This window comes from Orycteropus afer, unplaced genomic scaffold, assembly GCF_000298275.1.
Source record: "Orycteropus afer afer isolate SDZICR_OR568_19922 unplaced genomic scaffold, OryAfe1.0 scaffold00067, whole genome shotgun sequence".
Taxonomy (NCBI): Eukaryota; Metazoa; Chordata; class Mammalia; order Tubulidentata; family Orycteropodidae; genus Orycteropus; species Orycteropus afer.
Genome location: NW_006921654.1, coordinates 10,634,627 through 10,653,345, shown reverse-complemented (window position 1 = coordinate 10,653,345; position 18,719 = coordinate 10,634,627). Strand labels below are relative to the sequence as shown.

Below are 18,719 nucleotides of genomic sequence, written 5' to 3'. Positions count from 1 at the left end.
TGATCAGGTAATTCCATACACGACGCAGTTCAGTATACCACGTTCACCCAGCCGGCGTCTCAAACCACTTTCTGACCCAAATGTCAGTCGTATCCAGCTGATTGGCTGGCTGGCCTGCAGCTGTGGTTGGGAAGGCGGCTGAAGCCGGAAAAGTCAGTGAGGGTTCTTTTTGAAGAGTTCATCTGCAATGGGGAAGACACAAAAAGTAAACTGGAAACAGATGATTTTTGATGATACGGATATGTTCACACACACACAAACCCAATGCCCCTGGAAACCACCTATATTCCGAAGGGAAGGAGTGGAGGGCTTTAGGTAATTTATGTTGTAAGTGCTTGATACCGTCATTAAATAGGTAAATCAAGCCATGAAAAAACTACATAGTCGTGTGATAAGGTTTTGGACTATGTGAAACCTCCGTGCTATTGATGCTTGTGGACAAAGAACAGAAAGACCCAGAAGGAAGAAAAAAAAAAAAAAAAAAACCTGTGTGTGTTGGAGTGGTGGAACTGTTAGGTTAAGTCGTTTCGGACGCCTAGCGACCCCACGGTGAAATAACGGAGGGGAGGGAGGGGGCTTAAGGGTTTTGTTTGTTTTCTCAGACTTTATCGTTTAGGCTTCGTAGTTCACAGCAGCGTATATACGTATTTGATATGTAGTTGTTGTTGTTGTTGTTTGCCGTGGAGTCGGCCCCGACTCATAGCGACCCCTCCTTGGGTTTCCCAGGCAATATCACTACGGAAGTAGGATTGCCCAACCTTCCTTCCGAGGAGTGGCTGGTGGGTTTGAACCGCCAGCCGTCTGGTTAGCAGGCATAGTAGGCTAAAAATAAAACGAGCCATTTCTGTGTGAAACAAGGTAGGGAAGTGAGGGTAAGGTGTCACTATGAAGAACGAGAAAACATCACGGGGGGTAAATCCAAGGAATCAGCGCGAGGTTTACTCACATAGAGAAGGCGGGGCCGGAACCCTGGCCCGACGTGGGTCAGAATGGTGGCGTTAGGCACGGGGCGGACCTGACGTCCTCGAGCGTGCCTTCGCTTCCGGCGCGTGTGAGTGACGTTATAGTGCCTGTGGTAGAGTCTGGCCGGTTTTGTCGCGTGGTCCTGGGTGTCTTCTTGTGTCTCCATCTCCTGCCTAAGAACCATGGCCACCGACTCATGGGCTCTCGCGGTTGACGAGCAGGAAGAGGCTGTCAAGTCGGTCAGTGGGTTGAGTTCAAAAGGGCAGGATCGTAGCAGGGGCCAGGTGGACCCAGGTTCTAACCCAGAGAGGGAGCTTCCCGGATTGAGCAGGCCTGTGGCCAGCATACCCTGGAGTGTTGCCGCGGGTAACTTTAGCTCGCTTTTGTTTCTAAGGAGACCAGTATCGAGCTTTTGATCATCATCTGATCCAGTTAAAGACTTTTGTGGTTGTTGTTAGGTACCATCTACTCGTAGCGACCGCATGTGACAGTGTAGAACTGCACCAAAGCATTTTCTTGGCTGTAATTTTTATGGGAGTAGTTTGGCATGTCTTTCCCTTGCGAATGCTTGGCTTAGCAGCATAGCCGCTGTGTGTTATTAGCCTTCCTCTAGGCCACCTGTTTCTCAGTGGCAGTTGTAAGCACAAAGACAAATCCTTTTTTCATTAGAGTAACAGGATCACACATTTAGTATCCATGTGTCAATGTGTTGCAGATCTAAGACTGAAACTTTAGATTTGTTTAGGTACAATGGACTGTTAGTATTGAGAACATAGACTATTTACTGAAGACTTTTCTTGTGGTCTGTAGTCTTATGTAACTTTTTAATGCCTCAATTCGATTTCTTCAGCTACTTATGCTTTGTTGGCTTTGGAGTAAAATCAGTTCATTGTTGTTGGGTGCTGTTGAGTCATCTCCATTCCATAGCAACCTCGTGTACAGCAAAGCGGAAATTCTGTGCCAGCCCCACAGTCTTTGCTATACCCAAGCCAATCATTGCAGCCACTGTGTCATTGCATCTCATTGAGGGCCTTCCCCTTTTTTACTGTCCCTCCACTTTGCCAAGCATGACATCCTTCTCCAGGGAATGGTCCCTCTGACAACATGACCAAAGTAGGTGAGATGGAATCTAGCCATTCTCACTTCCAAGGAGCATTCTGGCTGCATTTCTTCCAGGATAGATTTGTTAGTTGTTTTAGCAGTCCGTGGTACTTTCAGCATTCTTCGCCAACACCACATCTCAAAAAGCATTGACTCTTCTTCAGTCTTCTTTATTCATTGTCCAGCTCTCACATGCATATGTTGTTGTTGTTGTTATGTGCCGTCGAGTCAGACCCTGACTCATAGCGACCCCTCCTTGGGTTGCTGAGGCAGTATCACTACGGAAGTAGACTGCCCCATCTCCTTCCAAGGAGTGGCTGGTGGGCTTGAACCGCTAGCCTTCTGGTTAGTAGTCAAGTGCCTTAGGCACTATGATGAGGAGATTGAAAATACTATGGCTTGCGTCAAGCACAGCTTAGTCTTCAAGGAAACATCCTTGCTCCTCAGCACTTGAAAGAGGTCCTTTGCAGCAGATTTGCCCAGTGATATCTTGACTGCTGCTTCCACTGGCTTTGATTGTAGAATCAAGCAATGTGAAGTCTTTGACAACTTCAATCTTTTTTCCATTTAACATGATGCTGCTTATTGGTCCTGTTGTGAGGAATTTTGTTTTCTTTCTATTGAGGTGTAATCCATACTGCAGATTGTAGTCTTCAGCCTTCATTAGTAAGTGTTTCGAGTCATCCTCACTTTCAGTGAGCAAAGTTGTGTTGTCTGCGTAAGGCAGGTTGTGTATGAGCCTTCCTCTGATCCTGATGCCACGTTCTTCATAGAGTCCAGCTTCTTGGATTATTTGCGCAGCATACAGATTGAATAAGTATGGTGAAAGGATACAACCCTGATGCACTCCCTTCTTGAATTTAAACTATGCAATATCCTCTTGTTCTGTTTGAATGACAGCCTTCTGGTCAATGTACAGGTTCCTCAAGAGCACAATTAAGTGTTCTGGAATTCCCATTCTTCTTAATGTTATCCATAATTTGTTATGATCCATGCAATCAAATGCCGTTGCATAGTCAATAAAACGCAAGTAAACATCTTTCTGGTATTCTTTGCTTTGAGCCAGGATCCATCTGACATCAGCAATAATGTTCCTTGTTCCACGTCGAATCAGTTTATTAGCAGTGAGCTAAGCCTAGTGGAGTGTAAGAAAAAGCTTTATAGTCAGGAAGGCTACAATGTGGAAGTACAAGGCCTGAAGTACAAATGAGTCCTGAAGAGGGATGGGACATTTATGAGCAGGAAAATCTGAGAAATTTCTGGTGAAGAAATTTACAGTTGAGCTGGATCTTACAGAATGAATCATATTTAAGATAGATAGAGATGGTGGTGAAAGATATTTTAGGAGGAGCAAATGTGCAAAAGTCCTAGACTTGCCTAGAGAACAGGAATCAGAAATGATTTTGGCTATAATTTTAACTCTTTTGTGCCCGTGAGACAGGAACATGGGACATGAACACCAACATTTAATCCTTAGGTTTCTTGGGAAACAGCTGTCTCAGTTGTAGTACATGCTACCACCTGGCTTTTGTTGTTGTTGTTGTTATTTGCCATCTAGTTGGCCCCGATTCATAGCAACCCCTCCTTGGGTTTCCGAGGCAGTATCACTATGGAAGTAGGAATGCCCAGCCTTCCTTCCGAGGAGCGGCTGGTGGGTTTGAACCGCCAGCCTTCTTGCAGGGACCTATATAAATGCATAAACCTGAAGAAGTGGGGCTTACCTCCAATCCTACCATGAGTCCACTCGGGACATGTGTGTCCCACATAATTATGTCAAAATTCATATTATCTTAAAAAAATTTTTCTCTTGATTTCAGCATGCCTTTCATCACTTAAAGCACATGGTATCAACAAAAAATTCAAAGCAGAAAATAATTGGGTCATGAAAGCATTAAGGTGATTGGGTTGGGGTGGAATAGTATAGAAAATGTATGCAGGGAGCAGACTGTAGAACTTGACTAAAAAGGCTTGTGACCCAGGGCTTGATGTGGGTATTCCTCAGACACTGATAACATACCTTTATCATTCCATATCAATATCACACCTTACTGTTACCAGCATTTCTAATATAGAAAAAGAGTTCTCAGGACAGTGGAGAGTTTGAATGTTGAACTATTGCTGTGCTTGCAACTTACCAAGTTTGTACTGAGTAGGACTACGTGGCTAAGAGTAAAGGAGAAACCATTTTGTTTAAGCTTCTGGAAGATTTTCAAATCAGGAACTTGGGTTTGTCAGTATTTTCATCATTAATAAATAAGTTTCTCCCTAATTTATAATTTGGGAGCTTTAGTAGCATAGTGCCTAAGGCACTTGACTGTTAACCAGAAGGCTGGCAGTTCAAACCCACCAGACACTCGTCGGAAGGAAGACTGGGCAATCTACTTCCATAGTGATATCACCTTGGATCCCCAAGGAGAGGTTGTTATAAGTTGGGTCGGACTCGACAGCACATAACAACAACAATTTATAATGTAGGTAGTTGAGTATTGCTTTAATACATCATGGGTTTTAAGGGTTTTTTTTTTTTTAAACTTTTCTGAGATAATGTAGATGGTATCATTCTTTACTGTACTTGGAGCAGAGTTGTGTGTGTTTGTGCCATTGAAAGTTTATAATTGATATTTATTGAATGACGATTAGATGTTCTAGGAAGAGCATGAGTTGAGAGAAAAGCAGAAGTTTGAGAGTGTTGATGTACTATTTCTCCCTGCTGTTACATTTAGCTTACCCCCCTTTCTTTCAGGCTGTTAAAGAAATTGAAATGATATTTTCATCAAGGCTTTTAGCAATTCTGCATCAGCCAGAACAAACCCAGTCCCTCTCCTACTGGACTTTTACTAAGAGATCTTCCTTGTGCTCAAAAGCCTTCCTTTAACTGGGGCACTAACTCTGCTTCCTTTCATTCCATTCAGATGAACAGCTTGCAGATCAGGGAGGAGAAAATCAAATGAGATACCAATGGTGAGTCAGTAGTAACCACAAGCTACACACAAACTGTGTGCATGCTTCTTCTCTGCATTCAGAGCTGCAGCTATGAGCAGGAGCTTTCACTTAGCGTAACATCGGGCAAATGACAGCACTGGATCAGAGAGCCAGTAAGTTAGGTTAATTACTGAAAGGGATGTGTGATGTTTTCCAGATTTGATGTAGCCTCTGACTCCTTAAATCCACTGGAGTGTATTTCTACTGTTCACTGGAGATCGTTTCTTTAAAAAAATGATTTTTGTTTAATTATTGAAAGATAAGTGGGTTCAAAATTCAAAGTATAAAAAGGTAAAATGCTACCTTCCCATTCTGGGCCCCCATTTACCCAGTTGCCACTCCCCACCCTGTCCCATAAGTAATCACTGTTACTGGTTATTAGTATTCTTTCAAAATTCTTTTCTGCAAAGCAAATGCAAATATGGATTTGTATTCTCATTGTCTTTCTCACAGTTAGTAAATGATGTTTGCTAAGATACTGCTGTATTTTAAATTAGGATAAGTAACTCAGAGGCGACATACTCTGATCACTGTGATGTTAGCCAAAATTTCTAGAAATAAAAGTCCACTAAACAGTCCATTAAAAGAAATGCAAACTATTTATATTTTGATCACTTGGTCAGTATTTATATTGTCCTCCCTTTTGGGGGGGTTTCATATTTGTCTTTCTGATTATGACAGCTGTTTTTTGTAGGTGTTATCAAAACCAATGCCACTCCAGATACAACATACGAAGAAGAAAAAGGTAACTCCTCTTTGAAGTCCTATGGCAATAGATAGAGTAGCCACAGGACTGGGCTCCACTCTGGATTGCAAGACCAGAGAGACAAAGAGATTGAGAAGGAGCGTCAGTAACATAAAAGGAGAGCCAAAAGCATGGTATCAGAGAAGCCAGAAGAAGAAAGTGTTTCAAAAGTTAGGGAGTCAAATATAGGTAATAAATTGACTGAGAGAAAAACTAAAAATTGACAATGAGCTTGACTAGGCACTGGAAATCATTGGTGAGCTTGACAAGGGCTATTGAAGTGGAGTGGAGATGTTAAAAAGAAATAAAGTAAGCCTACTCATTGTGCATTCAGAGAAAGAAGAGAGGAAGTGAGGTGACAAGAATAGACAACCCTCTTGGGGAACGTTTTATAAAGGGCAGCAGAGACATGGAGCTTTAATTGGATGGGATGTGGAGTAAAGGAAGAAGCAGATTTATGATGAGAAAGTTGAAAATACGTTCACACACTGATGGAATGATCCAGAAGAAAGGGAGAATTGGTAATGCAAGAGGGTCATTGTCAGGAGAAATAATTTTGTAGCCAAGAAGGGATGGGATTTGTCATAAAATAGAGGAGGAGCCTTAGGTAGGATAACAGGCCACGCATCTGTGGTCACGGGGGGAGGTGGAGAACGGGCACAAAAGCAAGCAGGTAGGTAGGTATGTTCGTGGAAGTGTTTGGTACTGTTCCTGCTTCTCACTCGGAAACTGGGCCATCAGTGAGAAGCAGGAGCAGTACCAATGTGGAGGGGTTAGAGGTATAAGAAGAGAAGAAAAGGTATCAATGGAGGTTTCAGGAGGAGAGTCAACAGTCAACAACTAGACTGGAAACAAAGGCCTGCTTGGCAGCCCAGAGACGGTTCAGGTCTAGTGGTGAAGAACTAAAGAGGGCCCTGTCAGTGTGGCTGGTTTTCTCCAGCTGTGCTTGGCTGCCCAAGTCCTGGTGTCAAGGTGAGAAGATGTCTTATGAGGATGAGGTTGGCCAGATGAGTATGAAGCAGGGTTTCGAACAGGCTTAGTCATGGCGAATGCAGTGACATCAGAACAGACCTGAATTTGTGAAATGTGAATGTACTGGCGCAATAACCAGAATGGAAAAAATTACAGGTGGAAACCGTAGATCGAGAGACTTGGAAGAAGCATAGTGAGCTCTTTCAGAAGCCTGCTGCAGGAGATTGGAGTATTGTCAGGACTATGGAGGATGACACACATTCAGTGTCATGAGGGGCCACCGTCTTTGAGTGGGGCACTGCTCTTTCCTACTCTAATCATCAAGAGGTTTAATTGCTACGCAGTGCACGTGCTGCCCTTGTTTTCTAGGAGGGAGAGTAAGTTTTTGACAGCGGTTGACTTGTAATTTTTCCCAGTCAGTTATCATTCCAGTACACCCACATTTTATGAACTTGAGTCTGTTCCAGTTTTGCTTCGTTGATCATGACTGAACCAGGAAGAACCTATTCAAAGGTCTGGTATGAAGAAAATCTATTTTCTTTCTACAGAGGACAGGGCTGCCCAGTCGTTACTCAACAAGCTGATCAGAAGCAACCTTGTTGATACCACAAACCAGGTGGAAGTCCTGCAGTGGGACCCCAGTTCTCCCCTCTACTCTGTGAGGTCTTTCGAAGAGCTGCGGCTGTGAGTATTTGCTACCTTTCACTTCGGCTCCTTGCCTGCCCCTTCCCTGCCCCTTCTCTGTAAAACCTCGTATCTCAGAGATGGGACTGTTAACTTTTATTTTCAAAAACTATAGTGTGTTTACTTCTCTTAATAGGTAATAATTCACATGATTCAAAGTCAAAAAATATGAAAGTGTACACAGTGATGGTTTCCCTCCCACCCTTGTCTCTTGGCTGCCTAGTTCAGCTCCTCTTGATGGGAATTTTTAAATGCCACAGATTTATTCATCATAGCTGAAAGTCCTTTTTCTTTTATGATCTTAGACCTTTCAATAAAATACTGGCTGACAGGTGATTTCTGGATGTCAGGAACATTTTCTTATTAGGTAAGCCCTTTACAGACTCTAGGGTCTATGGTCTTAATAACAGTTTATCTGCTTTTATAAGATGTGTTAAGAGAGCCTAGACAGGATTCCCACTGCTCACAGTGGAAAGCTGCCTTGTACAGTCCTGGAATTAAAAATGAAAAAATGAATAAGAAAAAATCAGAACTCGGAATTGACACTTATGGGTATATGTCTGGCATTGTGCTAAGATTGACTTCTAGGATGTCATTTTAAAGGCAGAAAATGAAGCTTATTAAGTACTGTACTTATGAAAGGGCACACCAGGTTTTTGTATTTTTTGTTTCTTCAGTAAGTTAGTCGGGAAGTACCTGTGGATTATTGGCTTATGCACACGCCACTGGGCTGGGTGCTACAAGGGACACAAGACTTACATTGCTGTTGCCGGCCAGGGTGCAGATCCTAGAAAGCAGCCAATGAATATTACCTTGATGGAAGAAAGATTCGAGACTTTCTCTAACAAACATATACAGTGGGTCTACAGTGGGCATGTAGGGGCCACACTCCTGCCAGCTCCTACCACTGCTTTAGATTAAGAAACATTTAAAATAGGTAGCTAATAAGTAGTAGCTAAGAAGCAGCTTTTTAAGGTGTATCCTGTCTTTCTTTATTTTAAGCTACAGGACATTGTACTTTTCTCTGTGTGTTTCCCGTGTCACTGGTTTTATTCAACACATCTGTCACCACTGTTTTATAGGCTTTTAAACTGTCTCAGGAGGTTAGATGTGACCTGTTGTTTCCTGGGATTAGCAGTTTGCACTTCCAAGTGTCAGTGGTTTAGATTTTTTTTCTAAATTCCTTTCACTTAAAAGAGTTGAGCTCTCATTTCAACCACTGATGAATCGTCCTCTTTGAAAGACAAGTTCTCTGTGATTTACTTATTGGTTGTTGTTGTTATGAGCCTTTGAGTCAGACCCAACTCATAGCAACCCCTCCTTGGGTTTCCGAGGCAGTATCACTATGGAAGTAGATCACACAACCTACCTTCCGAGGAGTGGCTGGTGGGTTTGAACCACCAGCCTTCTGGTTAGCAGTCAAGTGCCTTAGGTACTACGCTACCAAAGCTTCCTTGCTTGTTGGTAGCCAAATGAAACTGAGGTCACCTAATACACTTGGTATGTTTTGTCCTTCAAAGATTTGAATTTGTCTGCAAAATGAAAGAAAACTATTGAGCCATTAGAAGCCCCTTGGGTCACTTGAATTCTGATGTGTTGGTGACCCTGTTTCCTTGGCAGTGAAACAGAAGCTGTCGAGCTTTGCAGTCTGCTTCCAAACAGAAGGCACCAAAGGTTGTTTTCAAAGTACTTTGTGTCTGAGAAGCAGCATCTGCCAGAATAAAATTGCCCTGTTAACAGAGCCTGTTAAATGTCAGAGGCTTAGAGGTCTTGACCTGGTTTGACCTTTTTAGAAACAGTTACGTGTGATTTATGTTAAGCACTGTCAGTTTAGAGGTCGTGGATAGGTTATTGTCAAGGGAAGAGCAGCTATCACTGATACATACAGAGCTGGTACTTTTCTATTCTTGATTTTGACTAGATAGAGTAACTGAATTGAAATGTTGTAAACGCAGCATGATAACTGAATTCCCTTTACGAGCTTACTGTCGATGAGCTACTAGAAGCTGTCTTCATCACTGTCCTTGCCATTATCCATCCCAAGTATTTGCACTGCTGGTTTGAGCAGAGAGTGGAACACAGATGGAGAAATTAGAACTAGGACTCTGTTCTATAAAGGCATTTCTACATCTTGGTGGCATAAGCCATGCTTATTTTTAAATAAGTTTTTAATAATTTATTTTATGCTATGAATTTAATAAATAGCACTTCTGCTGTGCCCAGGGTACATTTGTCATCCAAGGCCACCCAGATTTGTGGGTATACCGAAAGCATGAATTTCTCCAAGAAAGGAAATTATTCTGTATTTTGTGACTTATATAATAGTTGCAGACTGAGATTTAGTCAGGGAAGATAAAGGTTTGCTTTAGGTAGTATTTTTTTAAGGCATAGAAAAATACGACAGAGCTAGGAAGCAGCGTTCCTTACAGGATATAAGGAAAGGTGACATTCTAGGTCTAGAAGACAGTTGGGAATCCATCTTCTCTCTCTTCATGGCCTCCTAGGAAACCACAGCTTCTCCGACCCTCCAAGATACAAGAGAACACGTTACCCTTGATGCTTGCTGAACTGTGAGTGCGCAGAACCTAGAGTGCTCCCTCGAGAGCTGGTTTAACATCTTCCATAAACAGCTGTTGTTCCTGAGGACGGAATGACCCCTTGGGGCCAAAATATTTCTCCAGAGAAATGGCTTGGTCGTTATTTTGAAATTTGAGATTATTTTGAAAATTTGAAATTCTTGAGGCCTGCAAAAAGGAACGAACAATACTAAAAACACCTCTGCAGCCCTGCCCAGCCAAGAAATGAATCGTCGTCATTCATCCAGGGGCCAGCGGGAGCCACCGTGGTCCCTGCCCCTCTCCCATCTGCGCAGAGACTCATGGGGGGAACCCATTTTCCTGCCACCCAGAAAGAAACATTTTAACTCTCTCTATATTTTATACATTTTTTTTAAGATCTACCTCAGTTTTAACTGTTATGTTAGCCTTCTTGGGTTTAAGACATTTTTTTTTAAGCAAACATTTTCTATTTCAGCATGTTTTGCGTGCACAGTTCCATGACAGTCTTGTGCAGCCATCGTCACTACCTGTTTCCAGCTTTCCCTAACAGAAACTCAGTCCCACTTAAGCATTGGCACACCATTTCTCCTTCCCTCCCACTCTTGGCATCTGCTCATGAACTTTGTTCTCTGTTCAAGATACTTGATGAGAGTGGAATTATACAGTTTTTATCCTTTTACTCAGCATATTTTCAGGTTAAGCCATGTTGTAGCATGTAATAGGACTTCATTTGTCCTTGTGGCTGAGTAATGCTCCATTGTATGTATTTCCCACATTTTATTTACCCATTCCTTTGTTGTTGAGCTCTTGGGTGGTTTTCACCTTTTGGCTGTTGTGAACAGTGCTGCGATGAACATTGGTGTGCAAGTATAAGTATCTGTTTGTATTCCTGCTTTCATTTCTTTTGGGTATATACCTCAGAGTGAGATTGCTTGAGCAGTATTTGTTTTAACCAGTGTCATTTTTATTTCTGTCCTTCCTTAATCCAGCCCACAGAACCTGATTGCCCAGTCTCAGTCTGCTACTGGTAAAACGGCTGCCTTCATCTTAGCCATGCTCAGCCAAGTGGACCCAGGAGGCACATACCCCCAGGTGAGGGTTTGGGGAGCCTAGGGAGCCCTGGCTGGCCTGCCCTGGGGAGGGCAGCACCATCTGGTAGGGGTTAGTTAGGGTGCTTCTGGGCAGACCCGAATGTTTCTGATGCCTCAGACTGTGAACCTGGGCAGATACACTTGGAAACATCACCACTTGGCCTCTGTCAGGCCAGAGCTCCCTAAGGAGATGAAAGGTGGCTCTGGCTGCAGAGGCTGGGGTGACCTGCCCTACTTAGTTGATAATAACAGCAACACGTTCTGTTGTTTAGAGCTTGTTTTCTTTATTAAATAGCTCTCTCAAACTTATCCTTTGATTTCCCCTTCAGTGTTTGTGCCTGTCCCCAGCATATGAGCTGGCTCTTCAAACCGGAAACGTGATTGAGCAGATGGGCCAGTTTTATCCAGAGCTGAAGCTTGCCTCTGCTGTTCGAGGCAACAAACGTGAGTATCAGGGGATGAGGCCTGAGTGGTGGATGGAGGAGGGTGCTCGGGGCTTGGATTTTGAAGATGCAGGCATGATATTCAGCTTTCTAGTTCAGTCTGACCTTAGAGGCCAATAGCATTGCTTTCAGCAAATATATTTAAATACTTGCTAATTTGTTAATAGTTCTCTTCAGTCTTTAAGTAAGACTTTGTTATAAAGTCCCTGTACAGATCTTCACCTGTGTTCTCAAAATCTAGCATTCTTCACTGAAAAGACCCATCGATTCTCCATTGAGAAGGTTTAAACTTGGTACCCAGAGTTCTGAAAACTACTCAGCGGAATGGGATTCGGAACACCGAGGACAGTAGATTGGGGTCTGATCCCTTTCTTTAAAAGTAAGCTCAGCTTTGGTAAGAGTGAAGTGTCCTTGGCTTTACCAACATTCCTTCAGTTCATCATCCTTCTGTGTTTTCCTCAGAATAATGTAGAGAGTGTGGCTAAAATGGGGTGGGGGGCCGCAGAGGTTTTGATGGCTCATTGGAAAGTTACCAGAATGTAGAAAATTCCTACAAATTAGCAAGAAGCAAGTAGTCTGGAAGGAAAATGGACAGACGAGGCCCAGGTGAACAGGTGCTCCACGAAAGCATCTGAGCAACCAGTAAACGTGAAAAGGAGATGAGCCCCATCAGTTGTCAGGGAATTGTAAATTGAAACCACCATACACCTCTCCAGCGAGCAAAATTACCAAATCATCTGACAATACCCAGCGGTCGTGAGGGTTTAGAACAAATGGGGCATTCGTACACTCTTGGTTTGACTGTGTATTGGCACAGTCACTTCAGGAACCAGTTTGGCACTACCTAGAAAAACTGAGCGATCCGTCTGCTTTCGACCCAGCGTTCGGAGTTGCTTAGAGCAGCAGTCGCCCTGGCACTCCCTTACGCAAACGTTACTGGGGACCTCAAAGAGCTGTTTAGTGGTTAGAGCTGTCTCTATTTGCCGTATTAGAAGTTTAAACTGGGAAACTTAAAAAATAACAAAAATAAACCTATTACATGTTAATATAAGCAGCATACAGTGGCCCCTGTGAGAGCCAGACATCAACAGGACTGCCTTGTTTTTCTAGGTCTTGCAAGTTTCCCACCTTTGACAAGGTGCTCATTTTAATGGAATATTTTTGAGTTTTCTTTCTCTGGCAGGTTTGTGCCTTACACATATTCTGACTTTCACAGGTTTTACAGTGTATGTATGAAAAATAACTCTATTTCCAAAATGAAAAACAAATAGAAGCTTAGTGTGGTTTCACATTTTTGTCAGTCTTCTTTGTAATTTTTGGCTTAATGGAATATAGATGGATTCATGTCTACTTTGTACCCAATCTATTGCAAGATGTTATTTTTCTTGAGGCAGATGAAGAAAAGCTGTCATTTTCAGTAATTTTAGAAATTCCTTTTTGATGCTACACCAAAACTTGACAAATGGTAATTCGATAAAAGTTAGTTAGACTGCAGCTTCTGAACCCACGTTAGTGACCTTTTCATACTCTGTTACATTAAAATCTATGCTCTTTCTTGTACTCTGAATAGATCTTTTTTGCCCATGAGTGATTTTCTAACATTATGCTTTGGTCATTTGGAAATACTGGTTTACTGAGTCATGCTGATCTTCCAGGTATTGACACATTTCATTATACAATATGAAAAAATTGCACGTGTTGATGTCATCACAGATTCCATCAAAGGACCAGAAGTTGTCCAGGTCACAGGATCAGATGCAAGTTTTCCTGAGTTCTGATTATGAAAGACCAAATATTCTCATGATAAATACAGTTGATTGTTTTCATTGAAGAGACCAGCTTGTTTTCATTTTTATGAAAATGTATGCCACATTCCCCAAGTTGCGTATCCTTACTTTGTCAGTCAGTTGACAGAAATAGATAGTTCAGCTCACCACAGTCACTAATGCTTGTCCTTGCGACGGCCTTCGTGCTCTGGTGTGCAAGGAGCACTGCATGCACAGGCGCTCAGGATGAGTGTCTGTGTGTCTGTCTATACCTCAGACTGACGGGTGTGCCTAAATGAAGCGCACCTGAATCGTGGGGCAACAGGCATCTTCTCTGATTTTCTTGTAACATGAGACTTCACTGTGGGCGTGCGGGACTAATACATTAACTGGGTTTAATCTTATCCTGTTTGTTAAAGTTCAATTAAGTGTTAATATAAAACTCTTTTCAATGACTAGTTGATGAATCCTAAAGAAAGGCCATTTCTTCTCTGTTTCTGCTGTGAGTTTCTTTTAAAATATATGTCACTTTTTAAATTTGATTTATTTTTAAAAGAATTAAGACACTTATGTTTCAGAATTAGAAAGGATATGTGGTAGGTTTCTTCTTACTCATATTTTTCAACCACCCAGTTTTCCTTCCATAACAGTAACCACTGTTAGCCAGTTTCTTACGTGTCCTACCAGAGGTACCATACAAGCAAGTGATATGTATGTTTGCGTGTGTATATGCATGTGCATTCTAGAAGGTGCTCTGTATCAATCCCTAAGCAGTTTTCTTTTACTTTTGGGGTCATCGAAATGGTTGTATCATTTTCAACTCCCACCAGCTACAGTTTGAGAATACTGTTGTGTTTTTTCACTCAAAGAATCTGTGCATAGGAGAATTGTCTGCATAAGCAGAATGCCTACACACCAGGTATCAAAGAAAAAACAACAAAATCATTGTGCCAGGACCCTGGGACCGAAAACTACCAGTTTAGGAGGAAATCACGGAACTGTGAGTGGATGGACGATAGAAAATAGTAAGAGTCATGATAAAGAGAAAATGATTGACAATGTCAAGTTATAGGAGAAGGTAGAAGGGAATCAACCTGTGCTGAGGAGGTGCGATGTGGGCTGTGATCTGAGCACAGTGCAATGACATGGGTATGATTGTGCTCACAGGAAACCGAGACTGGAGGATAACGTTCTTGTACGGTCAGAAATCTGAAATAACTTGTTCTACTAGGTCTGGAAGGAAGAATACACTATGATTTTTAGAGCTGGCTTTGCCATGGAAACCCAGAAAATATCGTGTTGTCTCCACAGTGGAAAGAGGGCAGAAGATCAGTGAGCAGATTGTCATCGGCACCCCTGGAACTGTCCTGGACTGGTGCGCCAAGCTCAAGTTCATCGACCCAAAGAAGATCAAGGTGTTTGTTCTGGATGAGGCTGACGTGATGATAGCTACTCAGGGTCACCAAGATCAGAGCATCCGCATCCAGAGGTAGGAGCTGCCTGAGCAAGGAGAGCATCCTCAGCCTTCTGAGCTGCAGTGTCTCCTCCCGCTCCTTCAGACGCCTCTCCTGGCTCCTGTCAAGTGCTGTAGTACTTCAGAATCGTTTGTTTTTGGCCATTTCCATGTCAGCCCTGACTATACGCCCCAGCCTTTGAGGAGAGACCCTTAGGGCATCTACTACCACACCTCCTACTGCGTATCTTCTGCCTCCTCCCTACGATGCTGCACTCCCTCTCGTGTCCTTCCTGGGCCCATCCAGGCTCGGGGAGGCCATCCTCTGTTTCTCTGAGAGAAGTTCAGGGTCGTGCGGAACACCTGGGCCTTGCCTTGCAGGATGCTGCCCAGGAACTGCCAGATGCTGCTTTTCTCTGCCACCTTTGAAGACTCTGTGTGGAAGTTTGCCCAGAAGGTGGTCCCAGACCCAAACATCATCAAACTGAAGCGTGAGGAGGAGACACTGGACACCATCAAGCAGTATTATGTCCTGTGCAATAACAGAGATGAGAAATTCCAGGCCTTGTGTAACCTCTACGGGGCCATCACCATTGCCCAGGCCATGATCTTCTGCCACGTGAGTAGCAGCACCACCACCACCAGCACCTGCTTGCCAGGGAAGACCCCCGTAGGATGTTGCCCTGCCCCTTCCATTTCTCTTTTTTTTTTTTTTCCCCTTTTCTCATATTGACATTATGAAGAGTCCAGGCTAATAGTCTTGTAGAATTTCTCTCATTTTCTCCCTTGATTACATTCAGGATGAGTATCTTGGTAAGTTTGCTACCCAGGTGACATTGCTTCTTCCCACTGCCCCACACTGGGCTTTCTCATTATGGTTGGATAAGTATGATCACTGGGTTAAGGTGGTATAACAAGAGAACAAACAATAAAAATAAAAGCGGGTGGTTATGTAAAAATTAGAAAGATGATGTTTGCCAGCTCATTCCATTGTAAATGTTCCTTTTTTGTGTAATTAAGAAGGAATCTGTAGGGTTATAAGATTGTTTTAAAATACTTATTCCTGAACATTTCCATGTATTGAGGCAACCTTGAATGACTTTTGAAACACTTTTAAGAATTTTGCAGTTTAGGAAATTTAACCCTTAGCTGCCAAGTCTCAGGTAGGATCCTCCAGACAAAAACTATTCTCAGGTACCTTCATTTGTCGAATGTTATCTTTCCTCCAGACACGCAAGACAGCTAGTTGGCTGGCAGCAGAGCTGTCCAAAGAAGGCCACCAGGTGGCTCTCCTGAGTGGAGAGATGGTGGTGGAGCAGAGGGCCGCGGTGATTGAGCGCTTCCGAGAGGGCAAAGAGAAGGTCCTGGTGACCACCAACGTGTGTGCCCGTGGTAAGAATGGGGCCTGGACTGCCAGGCTCAGGGCCCCAGGCCCTGTTAGAGACCCTTGTGCACAAGGAATTCGGATGGCTTGGGGAGACGGGTGGAGTAGGGTGACCGTTCTCTAGGAGAGAGACTTGGGATTTCCCTCAGCAGACAGGAATTTTCACGGGAGCCAGGAGTCCTGGCTAGGTGGGAGCAAAGGTAGGGCTACCTGACTGGTTCAGGATGGTGCCTGCCCTTCACAGGGCACCCAGTGAGTTTGCAGCTGCCTCTCCAGATAACTTGAATCAGCAGATCTCTCTCCCTGATCTCATCATTTTGTCAGCACTCAGCAAGGTCCTGTTCTGCTCCCCGGGTTTGTGCTACGTGCCTCTGTGTGGTGCCATGTCCCTGAGCCCAGAGGTGACCCACCCGACCCTTTCCCCCCTTGAAGTTGGACCTCAGCCTGACTTTGGGTGACAGTGAGAGTCCCTAGTCCTAACTCCCCATCTCCAATCCTCCTTCATGCAGGTATCGATGTGGAACAAGTGTCCGTCGTCATCAACTTTGACCTTCCCATGGACAAGGATGGGAACCCGGACAATGAGACGTACCTGCACCGGATCGGGCGCACTGGTCGCTTTGGCAAGAGGGGCCTGGCCGTGAACATGGTGGACAGCAAGCACAGCATGAACATCCTGAACAGGATCCAGGAGCATTTTAGTGAGTCCCTGGAGTGCCCTGTGCCTGGTCCCTTCCTAACTGGGGGGATGGGGAGAGGGGGCGTTCCTGTGACCCCAAGAGGCCTTTGCCCCTGTCCACATTCCTCTCCTTTCCTAAGATACAAACATTCTCAAAGACCACACCTGGGAGTCCAGGGCTGAGGGACTTGGCTGACAGTGCCTTCTTGGCCAGGCTGAGGGGACCTGGGGCTCCGAGTGTTGCTGTAGTACTCACCCTGGTGACCTCTTGGGCCCTACGAGGCTATGGGATTACATGAAGGATCTGTAGCTGGAGGTGTGGAGACCCGGGTCTGTCCTCTCCCTGTGGCACTGTCCCTGCCCAGGGGACTTCAGCTGTACCTCCACAATGGCCCTGTGTTGATTTCTTTTTGCATCCTTTTTCCCCAGATAAGAAGATAGAAAGATTGGACACGGATGACTTAGATGAGATTGAGAAAATCGCCAACTGAGAAACTCCCTGGGAGTGGTGCCCACCCTTGGCGTTGCCCTGCCCGGGAGACGAGTGCTGTCACAGCACAGGTGCACAGCCACCAGATGAAGGCGCGAGTAGACTACCCACCTCATTTCAAATTACGTTTGGACTTGACAAAAAATGGTACGAATTGCAAGGCGAGGTTTAGAAGCCAAGTTTTTGCTTTTTAGAAAGGTTTCATGCTTTCAGGCAGCATTTGCCAGTCTTCACTGTAACCCGGTCGCTGTTGGCATCTTCGGCTCCAGCGTGCCCTGCCTGCTTTCTAGAGGGTTGCTAGCCCCAGCTCCCAGTCCCTGAAGACAGTCAGCTCCTCTATCCTGTCTGGAGCACAAGGAGGTGGGGGAGTGGTTGGAGGGGCACAGTGAGGAAGGTATGGGCTACCCCTTCACTGAGCCACGTCAGCCCCTCCTTGTCCCTTCTCTGAGCCGTGTCAGCCCCTTGTGCTTTCTCTAAGCCACATCAGCCCTTTCTCTGAGCCATGCCAGGAATGTTTCTCTTGCCCTGGCATTCGTCTTTCTCCCAAGATTTAGACTTCCTTGCTGGTCCCCTTTTCCTCTTCTTTGTCACAAAGGATGGCCCTGTTTCTCCCTGGGTGTGCATTTTGCTACCTATGTAAACCTCAGACTTGGGAGGAAACAGAAGTCAGTGAGCCCAGGCCCTTTGAAAAGCCCTCGTGCCATGGGTAGATGAGTGCTTTGAGGCTCTCAATTCTTGCCTGTGCCCAGGCTCTTGGTGGTCAGTCCAGCAGCCTGGACGTGCTGGTGATTTGGTAGATAAACACTGGGCCTTGCCAGTGAGCTCTGAACCCCTGGATGGCATGGCTGCCTGGAGCTGAGCAGCGAGTGTGGGAAGAAAGTGACCAAGTGAAAAGTGTCTTTTGTTCAACCGTAATAGTGGACTTAATTACTTTAATTCATACATTGTATGTATGGATAAAGACCAATGAATACAACTATACTCATCACCTATGTTAAGAGTTTGAAGAATTATGAAGTGCTTTACTGATCATTTTATTTTTCTGCTGAGTAGACTAATACATGTTCATTAAAAATATTTATTTTATATATGTATATAAAATACATCGAAGTTCTCTCTGACAGCTTCTCACCCTTGTTAGCAGCTTGAAACATCCCAGCATACTGCTTTGTGTTAGCATTTATCAGCCCACTTTTTCCACAACAGTGTGAACATTCTATTTGTGGTACGTGCCACCTGCCTTTCACTTTTCAGTAGCTCTTGAACGTGTTGACGTGGCCCATACAGCTAGGTCCCCTTGTATCAGTCTGTAGATGTCCCAGCCTAGCAGGCATCTGGGTCATTTCCAACATATTGCTATTACCACAGACCTCATACTTATCTTCCAGCCCTAGAGTGAGTCACTTCT

The 18,719-nt window shown here is 44.2% G+C and overlaps 1 protein-coding gene across 1 annotated transcript; it reads left to right on the top strand.

Annotated features, from left to right (window-relative positions):
* Window positions 1-1,145: 1,145 nt before the first annotated feature.
* On the top strand, window positions 1,146-17,312 carry LOC103196580 (ATP-dependent RNA helicase DDX19A-like). The gene is given in 12 exon segments (XM_007940348.1): window positions 1,146-1,202; window positions 4,977-5,025; window positions 5,741-5,791; window positions 7,312-7,447; window positions 9,952-10,017; window positions 10,995-11,097; window positions 11,426-11,540; window positions 14,617-14,794; window positions 15,140-15,377; window positions 15,988-16,150; window positions 16,652-16,843; window positions 17,251-17,312. Coding segments are annotated over 12 exon segments (1,410 nt in total).
* The last annotated feature ends 1,407 nt before the right edge of the window (window positions 17,313-18,719 follow it).